This window comes from Aulonocara stuartgranti (genome assembly GCF_965226115.1).
Source record: "Aulonocara stuartgranti genome assembly, chromosome: 17".
Classification (NCBI taxonomy): domain Eukaryota; kingdom Metazoa; phylum Chordata; class Actinopteri; order Cichliformes; family Cichlidae; genus Aulonocara; species Aulonocara stuartgranti.
This window is the reverse complement of record NC_138953.1, coordinates 3356921-3372504: the sequence shown is the minus strand read 5'-3', so window position 1 is coordinate 3372504 and position 15584 is coordinate 3356921. Positions and strand designations below refer to the sequence as shown.

General features: G+C 41.2%; 1 protein-coding gene across 6 annotated transcripts in view; it reads right to left on the bottom strand.

The window, feature by feature from the left end:
- Positions 1-15584, bottom strand: part of nav3 (neuron navigator 3) — a 424334-nt gene that overhangs the window by 26083 nt on the left and 382667 nt on the right. For 5 of the 6 annotated variants that reach the window (XM_082510872.1, XM_082510873.1, XM_082510870.1 and 2 more), the window contains 8 exons: positions 10224-10347; positions 7690-7999; positions 6433-7159; positions 4774-5199; positions 4022-4063; positions 1361-1518; positions 900-1094; positions 468-520 (listed from right to left, as the gene is read on the bottom strand). In XM_082510872.1, the coding sequence (XP_082366998.1) occupies positions 468-520; positions 900-1094; positions 1361-1518; positions 4022-4063; positions 4774-5199; positions 6433-7159; positions 7690-7999; positions 10224-10347 (2035 nt within the window). The remainder of the gene's footprint in view (positions 1-467; positions 521-899; positions 1095-1360; positions 1519-4021; positions 4064-4773; positions 5200-6432; positions 7160-7689; positions 8000-10223; positions 10348-15584) is intronic. The other variant, XM_082510874.1, reaches the window with a different exon arrangement.

Sequence of the window (15584 nt, the reverse complement as noted above, 5' to 3'; positions counted from 1 at the left end):
GTGGAAAATACGTTATACAGAAGAAAAGAATAGATCGCGATATATATCGTTACCGCACATGCTTCAAATTATATCGCGATATGAATTTTAGGCCATATCGCCCAGCCCTAGTGGCGTCTTCTTAAAGGCTAGAAGCCAAAAGAGAAAGGCAGAGAAGATGCTAAACTGCTTTTGCCAACTTCAAAATGCTCTATGTGAGTGGAGGAAGGCATCAATTAGGACTGAAAAAAATATTGTCACCCCGTCCTGGTAAATATTTGCAAATAGTTACAGTCAATTCCTTTTTCTGAAAATCCTTCTGAACACAGTGATTCAGTAATTATTTATATTACAATATAGAAATTGACATGTTTGTATGGAATGCTATTACTACAGAAAAAAATAATAGAAGTGAAATCTCAGATATATTGCTATGGTTAGGGTTTTTTTCTCAGTAGGGATTTCTGTCACACTTCTTAGATACTTACCGCAGAATACAGTGACGACGTGCTGGAAACCAAAGACAGTGAGGAGCCATGGACTGTAAGACACAGAGTAAACAAAGACTTTTAAGGTAAAACGTGGATATTTGTCCTTTAACTGTCTTCACCTTGTGACTCAGTTTGCAATACTTATATTATTAGAAATTATTTGGCTGATTGGTCAGCAGCTCTTATGCTTACTTATTCAGAAAATGTAAAGTGAAAAATTGCAATCAGTTGTGGGACTAAAAAAAAAAACAATTTAAAATGCTGACCAGAACAGAGACCTATCAGCAATGCTGGTATCAAAGCACTTGATAGCTGGTGGGACTTTGCTTTGTTGAAAGTGACAGTAAAAACTGTTTTCGCTGTTTTAGCTTTTTTGTGAGGAATTGGGTTTGTTCTGGACAGTCCGTCGAGAATGAGTGTGTGTCTCACCTTCATCAGTGCTGTCTCTGAAGGACCCAGAGCGGCTGATGGCACGTGGTCGTTCCTCCAGAGAGGTTGCGCTGCCACCCAGTGGGTGACCCTCTCCATACAGGTCAAAGGAGTCCTGGGTGGGGATACTGTTGGAGCGGCTCATGCTGCTGCTGCCTGGTGGCAGGTTATACTGACTGATGTTGGTGGGGCTCACTGCACAGAGCAAAACATATACATCTACCATGTTATATTTTCACGTGCGTTTCAGTCATCAATCATTCATGCAGGCACTAAAAACCTACTTATAACAAGTTGTTAAATAATAATCACCTCAGATTATTTATTTATGCACTGAAGAATGCTTTAATTAATTACAGATCATATCACAAGGATCCTTTTTGTGCTCATATGTCTATCATAGCCTTTGTTGATACGATATACACATTTTAGGCACAATAGGTTTTTTCCTTTTGACTCACAGAGGTTGGAGTAGTGGTATTTTCCTGTGGTGGTGCAAGAGGCTCCAGGAGGAGACAGAGGGGACTGGCTGCCAGTATCCTGAAGACCTCCTGTTGAATGGGACCTCAACCACTCCTTCCCTTCTTCATGAGATGTCTGCCTGGAGGAGGTAGGGTATCTGAAACCCACAAAACACAGTTTAAACTCAAGGCAAGACATTACTTTTTAGTAATGAACTTTATTACTTAAAAGTTCAAGTGATGAAGACGTGTAAACTAATGAAGCTACACAGTAGAAGGATGTGAGCAGATGGCATAAAAATATTAAAAACCATACCACACAGAAGTGGATGTGCATGCATCTACACGCATGCAGTCATTTATGTATAATAACTATATATATTCACAAACACACACACACACACACACACACACACACACACACACACACACACACACACACACACACACACACACACACACACACACACACACACTACTCAGGCTTAAAGCTGCCAAACACACAGACTCTGCTGTTGATCTCCTCTCTCCCAAACTCTAAAGTAATTCAGCAGCAGAAGCCCCCCTTATCGCACACATGACAATCGGCCATATTTAATCCTCTGAGGATGATAATTGAGTTTGCACTCATCTCTTTTCAGCGGCTTCTTCCTTCCAACGCCCCCATTACTACGCTTGTCACATCTGACCCTGCTCTAGTCCTGTGTCTGTGCTCGCTTTTCTCTCCAGCAGCAATTGGGCGTCTAAGATTGCACTGAGTGCTGTCAGACTGCAGCTGGAGTTGAAATGGAACAGACTGAAATATCCAAGGGTCAGTGTTTGAGTCGGTATACTTAGTGCTAATATAATCACAACCAATCCGCTTATTTACAGCGTATGACTAAAGGAGGCAAATCTATTAATCTAAGCTCCCCATGTAGAAAGTCTACAGTTTATAAAAGAGCTATTTGGCATGTTTAAGATGAAAACAGATTGCCATTGCCAATAAAAACGTTAAAGTGAACACTGCAGACCGCACTGAGGCAAAAAAGGCAAAAGCGTCGTGCGAGATCAGATGGTTTTAGGCTCCATATAGCACGAGCGTCAAATGCTCGAAAAATGAAAGAACACCCAGCATGCCCCATCCGACACCTCTCCAGCAGTACTCTATAATTGGCTGGAAAGGCTGTTCCCTGTATCAGTTGTGCCACTGTGATGAATAGGTCATGGTGCTTCAGTTTCCGTCCACTCAGTTACAGCTAAATTCAAAACATTCATTCTATACTCGCCTCAGCTAACAGAGCAAATGTTATCGGAAAGTTTAAGCCATTTTTGGAAGCCGAGAAAGAACTCAGTGGCTGCGTTTGCCACATTTCTAACTTTGCATGAGATGAGTGTAGGATTAGGATGAGCACAGAGAAGCAGACAAGCAGACAGATGGAAAAACACACTGCTCCCTCATCATCCCAGATAGCATTCATAGTATGTTAGAGATTTTTTTTTTTATGCATCAATTCAAAGAAGTCAAAATCTAATTTGAGCTCCAGAGTTTGTTACATAATTGCATGATAAACAGAAGGGAAAAAACTCTAAAAGTTGAAAGAGAAAAAATCCACAACTAGACTCAAATATGAGTTCCCTATATATTTAGTCAAATGTAAACAGACTGTATGTGAAAAGATGGACATAGTTTATTGGGCTAAAAAAAGGAGGTTTTCAAACGACATTATTCCTAGGCAGCGGGGGTTGACTCCTCAAGATGAAAACAAGACTGTGGGAAAACAATGCTTGTGACCTCAATAAACATTTTCCTGGTGAGTTAGGCTCTGTAGTTTAAAGTCTTAATAAACACAACAGGATATTCATTTGTAAATTATGGATGATAAAGCAGGTCATGCTTTATTAGTGTCTCAAGGGAATTAACCATCCATTTAGGTGAGATTATGGTGGCGATGTTTGCTTTTTATCAACAGCCTTTGATCAGTGCTTGACTTAAGTGCTAATATAATCAGAACCAATCTGCTTGTATCACTAAAGGAGTCACACACTGTAAATCTGCAGTTCATAAAAGAGCTATTAAGCATACTTAGGATGTAAACAGATGGTGTAAACATAAATGTTTACGCTCATTTTTTTTTTAATATCGACTCTCAGTTTTTATTTAATCTTCAAAAAGTTTTTATTGAGCAGTAGTTTTTCATTGACCCACATCCTTATCAAACCTGTGTACTTTATCATTATCACCTCAGCCTAATTATACATAATTCTGAACATGAACTGATGGAGAGTGGTTGAAAAACTAGTTAATAATTTTTATCGATTCATTTATCTAATAATTTAAAGCAGGGGTGTCCAACTCCAGGCCTCAAGGGTCGGTGTCCTGCAGGTTTTAGATATCACCCTGGGTCAACACACCTGAATCAAATGATTCGTTCATCACCATTTAGCCATTTAGGTCATTTACCCATTTAAATCAGCTGCCACCGCCTTTGAGGCTTGGAGTTGGACACCCCTGCTTTAAAGTAAATATTTTACTGTTTATTGATGACTTTTACCTGGGAAACACTGCTATGGATTGTGCAAATAATGACACATGAAAAACAACACGGAAAGCCTGACATTAGAATGCAGATGCATGTATGCATGTGATCTACATGGAATGTGGCTGCAAATGTGTTGTACCTCAGTCCTTTTTTGGGAAGTGTGTTTCTGTCAAGTGGCATGCTGTTAAAACACAGAGGATGAGCAAATTAGATGAACACCTGTAAACATTTGTTTTGTGATACACAAGAAAAAGAACTGGTCACATTTTACAAACTTGACTTTTGACATACACAAAGATGCACACAATGGAAAATCCATTAAGACATTACTAATGCACCTCAGTGCAAAAGACTACGTGGATAAAACAGGCAGAATTGAGATTGTTTCATTTTTGAGACAGCTGAACTAGTGAGGGGAAATAAATGTGTTTGCTGCTTCTATGCTCTATGATGTAATTCATGCAAAGTGTGTGGACAAAAAAATGGAAAGGCCTTTATAGAGGCTACACGTAGGAATGGGTGTCAGAAATGATCTACTGTGGTATTTTTTCTGTCATGGCTTTGGACTGTGAAACTATCAGGACTGTTAAATGTCTTTAATGCTAATTGCTATCCTTATAGTACTTTGAGACAATAACTACTGATTGAACTAGCAGATATGTGAAATTTAGGAGTAGAGGAGGTATTATTTATTTATTTTCTATAGTATCAAAACCATGCCAGAAAAAGAAACTTAAATTGAACCAAACTGTTTTGTGAATGAATGATTTCTTTCTGTTATTCATCTGTATTGTATGTCTACATCTTAGGATAGGGAGATAAACGTTTTGTCTCTGTTCTCAAATGAAACAATGAATACGATTCTTCCCAATCGTATTCCCTGTTACTCACCCCTCAGACAGGGTGGACTTGACACTGCCGGTTCGTGTAACCTTGGGCCCATGGTGGCCCAGCGGCATATCAATGGACTCAGAGCTGGTGTGCAGACTGGTCATGCTTTGGCAGCTCAGTGTGTCCTTGCTGCCAGCAGATGAGCTACAGGCAGGCCAGGGCCGAGCGTTGGAGGGCAGGGAGAGGCCAGAGGCTGGGCTGGAGGCCGGGGAGTCGGTGCACATGTCTGGGGTTTTACCATACAGAGGGCTGCTGCCACCGCTCAGGCCGCCAGCGCTGCCCAGGCTCCCAGTGCCAGAGGAAGGCGAGTCCAGACTGGCTTGTCTCGCCAGTGTGCCGTGCGGGCTGCCCAGTATTGAGGGGCACTTGCCAGAGTCGGGCGTGCCAGGAGAGCTGGCCTTGCTGCTAGCTTTGGTACCAAACAATCTGAGGGCAGAGAGGTGGGTGCAATCATTTAGAAATGCTCAAAAGACAAGTGATGAGCATCTGCAAGATCCTTACTGGAAAATTTAAGGACTCTGGTATACTTCGGGTGTGACAAGTGCAGTGATCTCACTGGTCAAACATTACAAAGAAAACTACTACAATGGTCACAAGAAACCCATTTTAGGATAGTGGAAAGCAGCTTTTATAAACATCCCCTTGCTTTGCTGTAGCAACAACTTTATATAACAGATAAAAAATATTAAGCACATTTTACAATACATTTCTCCCTGGCAGCGAACTCGACCTCGGCTAGATGTGAACTCTCAGTGATTTACACTGACACATCTGCTTTCACAGCTTCGCCGTTTCAACCCTGTGACTTTAAATAACCTAATCTGTTAGGCCACTCAACCCTGTTTGCCTTCTGCATATGCTCAGGCAGCCTGCTACTCTGCTTGTGCCTGTCCCACTCTGTCACCGCAATCACACAATATATAGGTGACACACTCTGGGGGGAAGAAAAAAAGCTATGACATGCAGATGAAACGTGTTGGCTTGACAGATTGGATGGGACGGATGTTTGGACGCGCCTGCCGAATGCATGCTTCTAATGAGTGAGGGACTGGTGTGCAGAGAAAGTCCTGTCTCTTGTCAGTTCTGATAAACACTGCTGGGTTGAATTTGCTGAATGAAAAGCCATCAGACCCTCATCTTCAGGGTAAAGATGTGTTGCATTTGCAGTGACTTATCAGCTACACCAGGGAGCAATCTATGTTATGGCACCCCTTAGCTATGCAGCCAAGTCTACTGACTCTATCAATATTTCCACGGAGGCAATCTAATATGATTTATTAAGTGTCTGATATTCATCTTGCACATCCAAACATATCTAAAATTGATAGAGATGGCATATATTTTAAGTGAAACTTTGACATTATGGATATCTTTTCTCTCCGTTATAGAAACCTGGGGAATAACCTGCAGTGGAAAAGCGTCACTAAACACCACGTATCATAATGGATTAAACTCGCCTAAATTCTGGAGAAGATATGGTGAAAAGATTCAGTCTTTCAAAAAAAACTGCCCCAAATGTCCTTGCTGTAAAAGATGCTGCTTTTAACTAACAATCAGGGAATTGAAAAAGAAATGTGATGAAATGCTGGATTCACACAGAAACACAAAGTCAGGGACAAAGACAGAATGAGTGCAGTGTGTGCGTATGGTGTATCAGACCTGCGAAAGGTTGGAGAAGCGATATCGGGGTACTTGGAGCCTGGTTGCCTGAGGCCTGACTGGCCTGTTGAGGTGGAGGTGGGGCTAGACTTTGGGGAGGTGGATAGTCCTGCTGCTGGGTCTTGATCTGACACCGCCACTTTCTCCTTATCGGTCTGGTTGATGGTGATGGGACTAGAGCGTTCTGAGCCCACTTTTCCATCCCTGCGTTTAGTGCCTGTTTGCGTTGTTGCCCCACCAGCTGACTTGCCACTGACATTTGAGTCGATGCTGCTGGAGCTGGAGCGATGCCCACTGCGCCCTGCGGCCACCCCACTGGAGGATTTAGCTGGCCTGGGTAAGGAGCGGTACTGCAGGGTCACTTTCGAGCCACTGCAGCTGAGCAGGATGCCATCATCCTGGGGCTGTGAGCCATCCAGACTGGTCTTCCGCACACCACTGATGCTTGCACCTTTGCTGATGGCAGCTGAAGATTTGGGTGCCTTGCCCAGGGTGGCTGAGCCACTGGCGAGTATCGCACCACTGGAGGTAATTAGCGTGCCAGTGGCACCCTGGATCTTCTTGTAACCAAATGAGCCTGTGGTGGGTGGGCGTGTGATGCCAGAAGGGGGTTTCTTGCCTTCGTCCCCACTACTCCTGCCAGCGTCTGAGGGTGAGCGCTGGATGCCAGATGAGCTCTTGGAAGGCACCTTACCCTTCTCTGAGGCTTTTGCATCATCGGTTTTGCCTGTCAAAGTACACAAATCCAAAAATATCACCAATCATCGCATCATCTGTACTCGGAGTTTACCCTTTGGTGCCATAGAATCAATATATTGGTGCCCACAGCCAGAATCACAGCAATCGTTGCTCATGCTACAGCCAACCAAGTTATCTGAAGCACAACTCGCTGTGTTTAGTAAACATTTAAGATTCAGTCATGTTCATCTTAAATCAACATTATTATTACGACTTCTTCTTCAGCATCACGTAAGCCCATTAAAGTTATTTTTGCTCTTTCTATAAAGATCACTTTCTGATGTCTGATGTGAAAAACATTCACTAGGAAATCACCTAGATACAATCATTTTTAATGTTCTAATATTAATACCAGTAATACTCGATCAATATATGTTGTAGATTAGGGTTTTTTTTAAAATGGAGTCTCCTTTGTTCAAAAAGTCACATTTTAATTCTGTCCCAGTCTATAATCGCTTTGTATAATTGCTCTACTTCCAAAATCACTTCTAGACAAAGATGGCAGGCTTCCTCTCCTACCTGGTGTTTTCAGGGCAGCAGACGTCCCCTTGGTTCTGGGTGGTGTAATGCCCACCTGGGCTGTCATACCCCTTCTCCATGAGCCTGTTTGGGACATCTGGGCCAGCGCAGCTGCCTTCTGACTGGCGTCCTCATACTGGCCCTGGGTTTGGGAGGATGGGGAAGATGAGGAGGTCTTCCAACGGGAAGAGCCACTGCTAGGATCCATGCTTGCATCCAGCTCCTCCTCTACCTTCTTCAGGTCTTCAGCTCCAGCCCAACTGCTGCTCACCACCTGCTCCGCATGCTTGGATCTGCTTCCTTTCTGGGACTGTGGGGGTTGTCATACAGAGAATCAGGGAGTGCACACAAACTGATAAATAGATGGAAGAATTCAGTAACAAAACTGTAATGCTTCTGGGCTGCAGTTTATACCAGTAAGTCTTAAAAGCATTACCTGATCATCACTGCAGTTCCTTAACAATATTTATAAAGAATGCAAAAAAAAAAAATGCAGTGACAGGAAATGATTGCAAGCAAGTTTTATATCTTGGTTTGTCAACCCTGCCTTAAATGGAAGAAATCAAATAAGTCACAATGCTTTGAAAATTATATGCAATATTTAAACTATTGAAAGGTGACACACTAAAGCAATACAGTCAGCAAAGAGTCAGCAAAAAGAAGTAAGTCTCTGCACAAGCTGAGCAGCGTGGTTTATGTCTGCATGTGAAGTGTTAGCTATCTTTGGAATCTCCCACATCCAGATCTCTGCTTTTGAGGCGCATATGAACGCACCCACACAAACTCAAACACATAGCAGTGACAGCTAGCCTACCGGAACAGATGGTCAGTCTCCCTAGCAACGGTAGAGTCTCTTAAGAGCCCAGTCTGTTAGGTATTTCATGAGGGGCCAAGAATACTTGGCAGAATACGGTGAACGTCTCTGAGGAGAACCGAGCACCGGCCCTCTGTCCACAGTTAATTCCTTGAGCACAAATATAGAAATCAAATTAAGAAAAATAGGAACTGTTCAAACTATAAAACTATACAGTCCTGCTCTCACTATAGCAAGTATGCATACTGCTGTGATTTGGTGCTATTGTTGCAATATTATCAAAGGAAATGTCAAATCACCATAAATCCTCAATCCCACATTGCCCCAATGCAATGCAACACCAAAAAAAATGAAACCCTCCATGCCTGCTTCTTTCACACACTCCACCGCCAGTTTATAATGGGAGCTTATCCCAACGGTAACAAAGCAAGTCAAGTAAGCGTGTAAAATTGTTGGTGTGTGCCTTGATCAAGACATAACACAAAGTTGAAAGAAATGTGAAAGTTTAAATAACAAGATGTGACAAGACATGCAAAGTCGTGATTTTCAAGTTGGTCACGGCAGGAAATGTGTTTTAGTTTGGGAGATAATTACTGTGCAACTAACACTGGTTACTCACAGCTGCTAATTGCTCTATAGGTATCATGACTGAGACTTGATGCTACATGCTCTGTGAGTGCGGCTTTGAACTAAACACTAATCCTACAATAACACCATGGTCACGATGGTAATATGCTTATCATTTATTACATTTAACTAAAACACATGAGGAGGTATTAGCGCATATATTTCATGAGATTATGGGAGAGTAGATGACTATGAGTGCATCCATCCATCTAATTTTTTCCTGCTTATCCAATTCATGGTCATGGGGGTTGATGGGGGGCTGGAGCCTATCCCAGCTGCCATAGGGTGAGAAGCAGGGTACACCCTGTGTGGGCTAACACAGAGAGACAGGCAAGCATTCACACTCACATTCACACCTATGGCCAATTTAGAATCACCAATTAACCTAAACTCCATTAACTTCATGTCTGTGGACTGTGGGAGGAAGTCGGAGAACCCACGCACACACGGGGAGAACAGGCTAACTCCACACAGAAAGGTCCCAACCAGACGGTGGATTCAGACCCAGGACCTAGGCAATAGTGCTAACCACTACACCGCTCACGGCAGTGCTTTCATTCTAATAACTAGATATTAGACAAATATCATCAAAGAAACTAAAACTAACAATGAAAATAATAAAAACTGACCAAGGAAACAATCAAAACTGAACTGAAAAGAGTCAAACAAACTGAAATTACAGTTGAAAATAAATGGGCAAAGCTAAAATAAACAGTTTAATGTGAAACTGTATAATAACTTTGATGCTTAGCAGATGTAACATTAATCAAATTCATCCTGACCTGTGACCATTAATACTAAACCCCCCCAATCATACTATATGTAGCAACTTATAATATTTTTGCCACATAAATAAATGAAAATGAAGCATTATGACATATGGTGGTACTAATGTAAACATTAACATCTGCACCAGAATTTATGGTAATCTCTCTAATTAACAAATGAGTAATTTTGCCTGAACCCATAGAGGCAGAGACATGGAACAGAAGCCTAAAAAAGTCATAGATGATGACGAGCCACAGACAACGTGTGGCTATCCCAGCTGTGAGCCTATTTGAGGCTATCGAATGGTTATTTTTTATGTGCTCACCTGCGCTCCTTTGCTTTTGCGCGATGAGCTGACACAGGAGTATGCAGGTGTGTTCAGATCATCAGTACTGATGTTGTCCAGCGTGTCACTTAGGCCGCTGCTCACTGAGCTGCTGTCGTCCCAGCTACAACAGGAGAGAGAGAACGGACAAAGAAGAAGACAATGGTGAGGCCACAAGAAGAATGAAGTTTTAACCATCCACGATAGCAAATCATTTCCAGTCATCAAACCGCTGTGCTCCTTTAGTGCATAATTTGATATCATGAGTTTTTGAGACTTCCCAGTTTAATTGTTTTCCCCACAAAATGACATTTGTAATGTAATGTAAATTTTTGTGTTTGCAAGCTCAAGCATTATTTGCTACTATCAGACATAATTAATCACCTGCAGTAATAATACATTAGTTTGTATTTGCTTTCACTGAGCTCTTACACACATATATTCAGACAGGCAAACTGAGAGTCGGCCGGCACTATAGATGTGACAGCTCACAGACACATGTACAGTCCTGACAGTCCTCACACACAACAACTGGTTTACATACCAACATATCGAGTCTCATCTGTGTGTGTTTGCCTTTGTGTGTTGGTCTGTGTGTGTTTCGATGACACACCCGTAATTAGCATGACAAATCTAACCAAATAGCTCCAAGACTTTAATTTCTGAAAAAACAAATAAAGATGTACCGAAATGAGTGCTCACACCACATCACCCTATAATATTCAAACAGACAACAATGTCAAGGGGCTTTGATATGTCACAAATGTTCATTTTGTTAAAAAAAAATGATAAAATCAGAATTAAAAACATAAAGAATGAAATTCTGGAAATGGAGAACCCAGAAAGCAGGAGAGGCGGGATAGTAGGAGAGCTGGAGATGTGCAGACATGTGCAGAAGAAGCCCAGAGAAAATGATGGTGCTGTTGAGTCAAAAGCATAAGAGCTGTTATGCTTAAAACATGCATATAACTTGACTTTTGTTCCTTTTAATTGTGTTTTTAGGCATGATAATAAAGAGAGAAACCTACTCTACTCCTGTTTCCCAAACCAAGGTGTACAAAAACACAGTGCCTGAGTGTAGGCACTAAATATTAATCGGTGGTGTATATTCACTTGACACCTGTAATGAATTTAGCGGTGAGCAGACACCTAGCAACCCAGTTGTCCACTGGTGCAATGCAAAATTGATTTGGTCTTCTGACAGATTTCAAATGAGCAACATTTATCTTCACAGCCCAAATCTGACCAGGCCCCTGACTCATAATGTCTGCAGGAAACTTTAGGTGAAACAATCTGTAATGAGATCAACATTTCTAGAAATTTAGGCTGGAAAAAAACCTGCCCCATGTAAAAAGAAATATTTCTATAAAAAAGCACAAAAGCAAACATCAAAAGTAGGGCTGGGCTATATCATACCGTTCACGGTAATACCGGTGTAATTTTGGGCAACGATAGGAAAATGAAATATCGCGATAGAATATGGGTAAAACGCGCATGCGCAGTGCCTAGGTTTACATACGCACATGGCGGCGACGCAGAATGAGAAGAGCGAACACGGATCGTTAAATGAAACGGATGAACCAGAATTGGTTTGTAAAAATGCTGCAACTTCAGTGGTGTGGAACTGGTTTGGCTTTCGTCCGTCAGATACACAACAAAGCACTATTTTTGGTAGCGCATGCTAGCGGGCCGTCGTTATTACCGTGTTGTTTGGAAAATACGGCACACTTAAAATCAATCCTTTGATATTTTTTTTTCTGAAAATCGACAGTGCCCCTTATAATCCCGTGTGCCTTATGCATGAATTCTGGTTGTGTTTACTGACCTCGAAACGATTTTATGTACACGGCGCTCGAAAATCTGTCAAATGTTTTAGTACGACTTTGCTAAGCTACGAACCCGCACCGCTTGATGGATTGCCGGAGCATTACGGCTATATTAGGCAGGAGCCTCGCGGAGTGATATGTATGATATGTACTGTGCTTCAACATAATATTACCATATTGTGTGTGTGTGTGTAACCTCTTTTTAAGTTGTGGATATTATACATGGTTATGCTGAGGATATGTCGGCCAATTTCCACTGGAAATACCTTTTGGTTAAAATGTCAGCAAGGAATTTGCACTGTAAATTTTTTATATAACTTCAATGCACATAAAAAAACAGCTGCTTGTTTAAGTGAAAATACATTAATGGGGTTTTTTGCACTAAAGTTGTGGAGTTGTAAAGTATTTTGTCTAGTGTCAATTATATCGTCAGTTATATCGTTATCGCAAATTTTAAAATTTATATCGTGATAGATATTTTTGGTCATATCGCCCTGCTCTAATCAAAAGCCAATTTCTTATTCTGTCATTCTAATTTTTTATTCTGAGATTTCATTTTCCTTCAACTCAAAGCCATTATTGGAAAAACATCTCAGAGATGGAGGAATAAAGCACAGCAGAAGCTTGTCGCACAAAAAATAAATGCTATCCCAGCTGTCAGTCTGAGCTTTTCAGTCGTGTATCTCCAGCTTTAGAGGAGCTATTCAACAAAAAAGAAGCTGCTGTTGAGCACTGAGAGTGAGCTTCTAATATCAAACACAAGTCAAACCAAGTGTTGCACTCAGTGTGTTTCTGCACATGCCAGACTTTTACAAACAAAGCTTGATCAATGGCAGTGAAACATGCCTGGCTTGCTTTGCTTTAATCTTTTCCTCTTAAGCTGATACTGCGGCTTACCTTTCACTGGATGAGTATCCAGGGTAACTGTACAGGTTTGTTCTGGTTTTAAGATGCATTTAAAATTTTGGTGGTGACAGGCTGCCAGGTCACCTTCATGATCTGATTTAAAGTTACCCCTTTGCTCAGCACAGCTTGTCTCACAAACTACAAAAGTGACAGGGGGAGTTACGCCGCACACTGCTGCTTCCTGTGAGACCAGCCTTCCTCAGCGTGACAGACAACAGGGGCAGATGGAGTCTAACTTAAACCTCCAAATGAACTTGGGAGCCCTCCAAAATAAAACCCCCGCCAAAAAAACATTTTTGTTAGCAGAAACACAGAAAGATGTCTTTTATGTCTAATTAAACTTCTCTGTTTACACACTGTTAGCAGTTTGGAATTTCCTCCAAACTGAGATTAACTGGACTCGATAAATCAAGTGCTGAGCAGTTACAAAATGCAAATGAGGGAATGGTGAAACAGCAGTGGGAAACTATCATCATAATAAGTAAGCAAAGGCAGATGGCAGTGAAAAAGCTCACTGACTTCAAAATAAGACTTATTTTGCACTGGTCCCCTGATAACAACAGATTGCCCTTTCATTCTTTGGTGGCCTCTCTAATGTAAAATTAAAAATCATCTTTGTGAAGAATTTTTCTGAACGGTCGGGGAACGACTGAATGACTTTTTACATAATTAACTCTGAATCATGCTGAATTATTGCTGCATGCATAACTACAAAATGCAGATGATCAATATCTTTATCATTCACTTCTTTAACAATCCATCTTCAACCAATTTATGTTAAACAGTATAATGAGCAATGGCAGCATCTTTCTTTAGTGAGACAGTGTTGCTAATGTTGGTGCTATATTTGGAGAAAAATTGAGAATTCTTGGAATAAACAAGATGATATTTTGGGATTCTAATCACACAAAATATACTGAACAAAACAAAGGAAAATAAGTTCCAGATATCTCAGCACAAATTCAGGTAACAGCTGAGCACCGGTATTGATCAGCTCCCACATATCCTGCACAGAGCTCAGAGAAGACTCCTATTACTGGAGCTTCAGTGTTAGTTGAGCTCAGTGAACAGTAATGGATTACTGGTCTTGGTTTGTGTGATTTGGCTGGGGACTGCTGCAGAGCAGCATCCACGCTCTGTGGAACTTCCTGGGATAAAGTGTTGATAATACAAAAAGAAAACAACAATACATTCTCCTCCTCCGCTTTAGAGCCTGGCTGACTGTAAGGGGCTGAATATTTTATCAGGATGACTCCCTGAAACTGGCAGAACTCTGACTAACCAAGCTCCTCCTCTCAGACTTGCACGTCACAGCATCTCCTACTGGAGAGAGTGGTATCCTTAAAAATGGCACAGACGAACTCAGTAACCCAACAGCAGGAGGCAGGCGGGCCGGACTTCTGTGTCATAGCTTCTTAAATTAACAATAAGTCACAATGTACAGAACAGACTACTCGAGTGGAGATACTGGCTTCTCTCCCTTATTTCAAAAGCAAGGCAGTAAAATGAGAAGATGGTGTGAATCAAGTCATAGTGTGAAAACATGCGACTTCCCTCGTGATGCTGTGACGTCTCCAGCTGTAATGTCCTACATAGTGCAACTTGTTATAAGTCAGTATAGGACAGATTCAGTGGTATCGAGCTGTAAGGTAACTAGTGCTATAAAAAGGTTTGGCCCATTTTTAAGTCCCCGGGACCTGCTGGGGAAATCTCAGCATGGAAAATCTACAAAAAAGGACGTTAACAAGGCACCTGCTGACCCAAAAGGAGCTTGAGTAAAAAGTGCTCATGAGCTAAAGACAGCTACCTGCTGGACTGATGTTTTTATTTCACTGCAGATTCTATTGTAAATCTTTGATTTTCGCAAGGTGCCTCCATGCTGTGAAGGCATTGAAGGGCTCCATTCAACCATGCAAACATCATCTCATGCAATATTCAATACAGCTGGTCTTGTTCCTTCCACAGCCCAGAGGAGAAATGCTATTAGCGACGTGAGCAAAGGCTAGCACTCGGGATTACACTTTATCTTGGTGATAAGCGTGATTTTGACGAGTACTTTAATAAATATTTGGAGGCGGTAGTACTGAAAAGTATTAAATTGGTATCGTACAGATGAAAGAATGAAACATTTCCTCAGAGGACCTCTTATGTAACAAATCAGGAAAGAAAAACACGTAAGTTTGTCACATTGAACACATTTAAGTGTGTTCATTTTTATGTTTTCAGCTAAAAGAAAGATTTGTCAAAAGAAAAAAACAACACTAAGACAGTCATTTAAATGACGAGGATAAACAGGAAATTGAAGTGACATGAACACAACGATTACCTCAGACGACCAAACAATAAAAAACATTCAGAGATAATAATCAAACCTGATGAGCAGCATTTTAATTTAGTCTAAAACAGTGGAGTGGATTGTCTTTGAAACAGTAAATACCTCTTAGGACAAATGTAGAGACTTAAATAATGTAAATGGAAAGCACTCATTTGCATAGAGACTAATCCAAATTAATGCCACTGAGCTCCTGCAGTAAGACTTAAAAAAAAAACATTAAAAAATGCAAGTCATAGACTTGAAATGATTTGCAAGCAATAGGCTCATTTTCTCCTCGGATGGAGTTCTTACAGA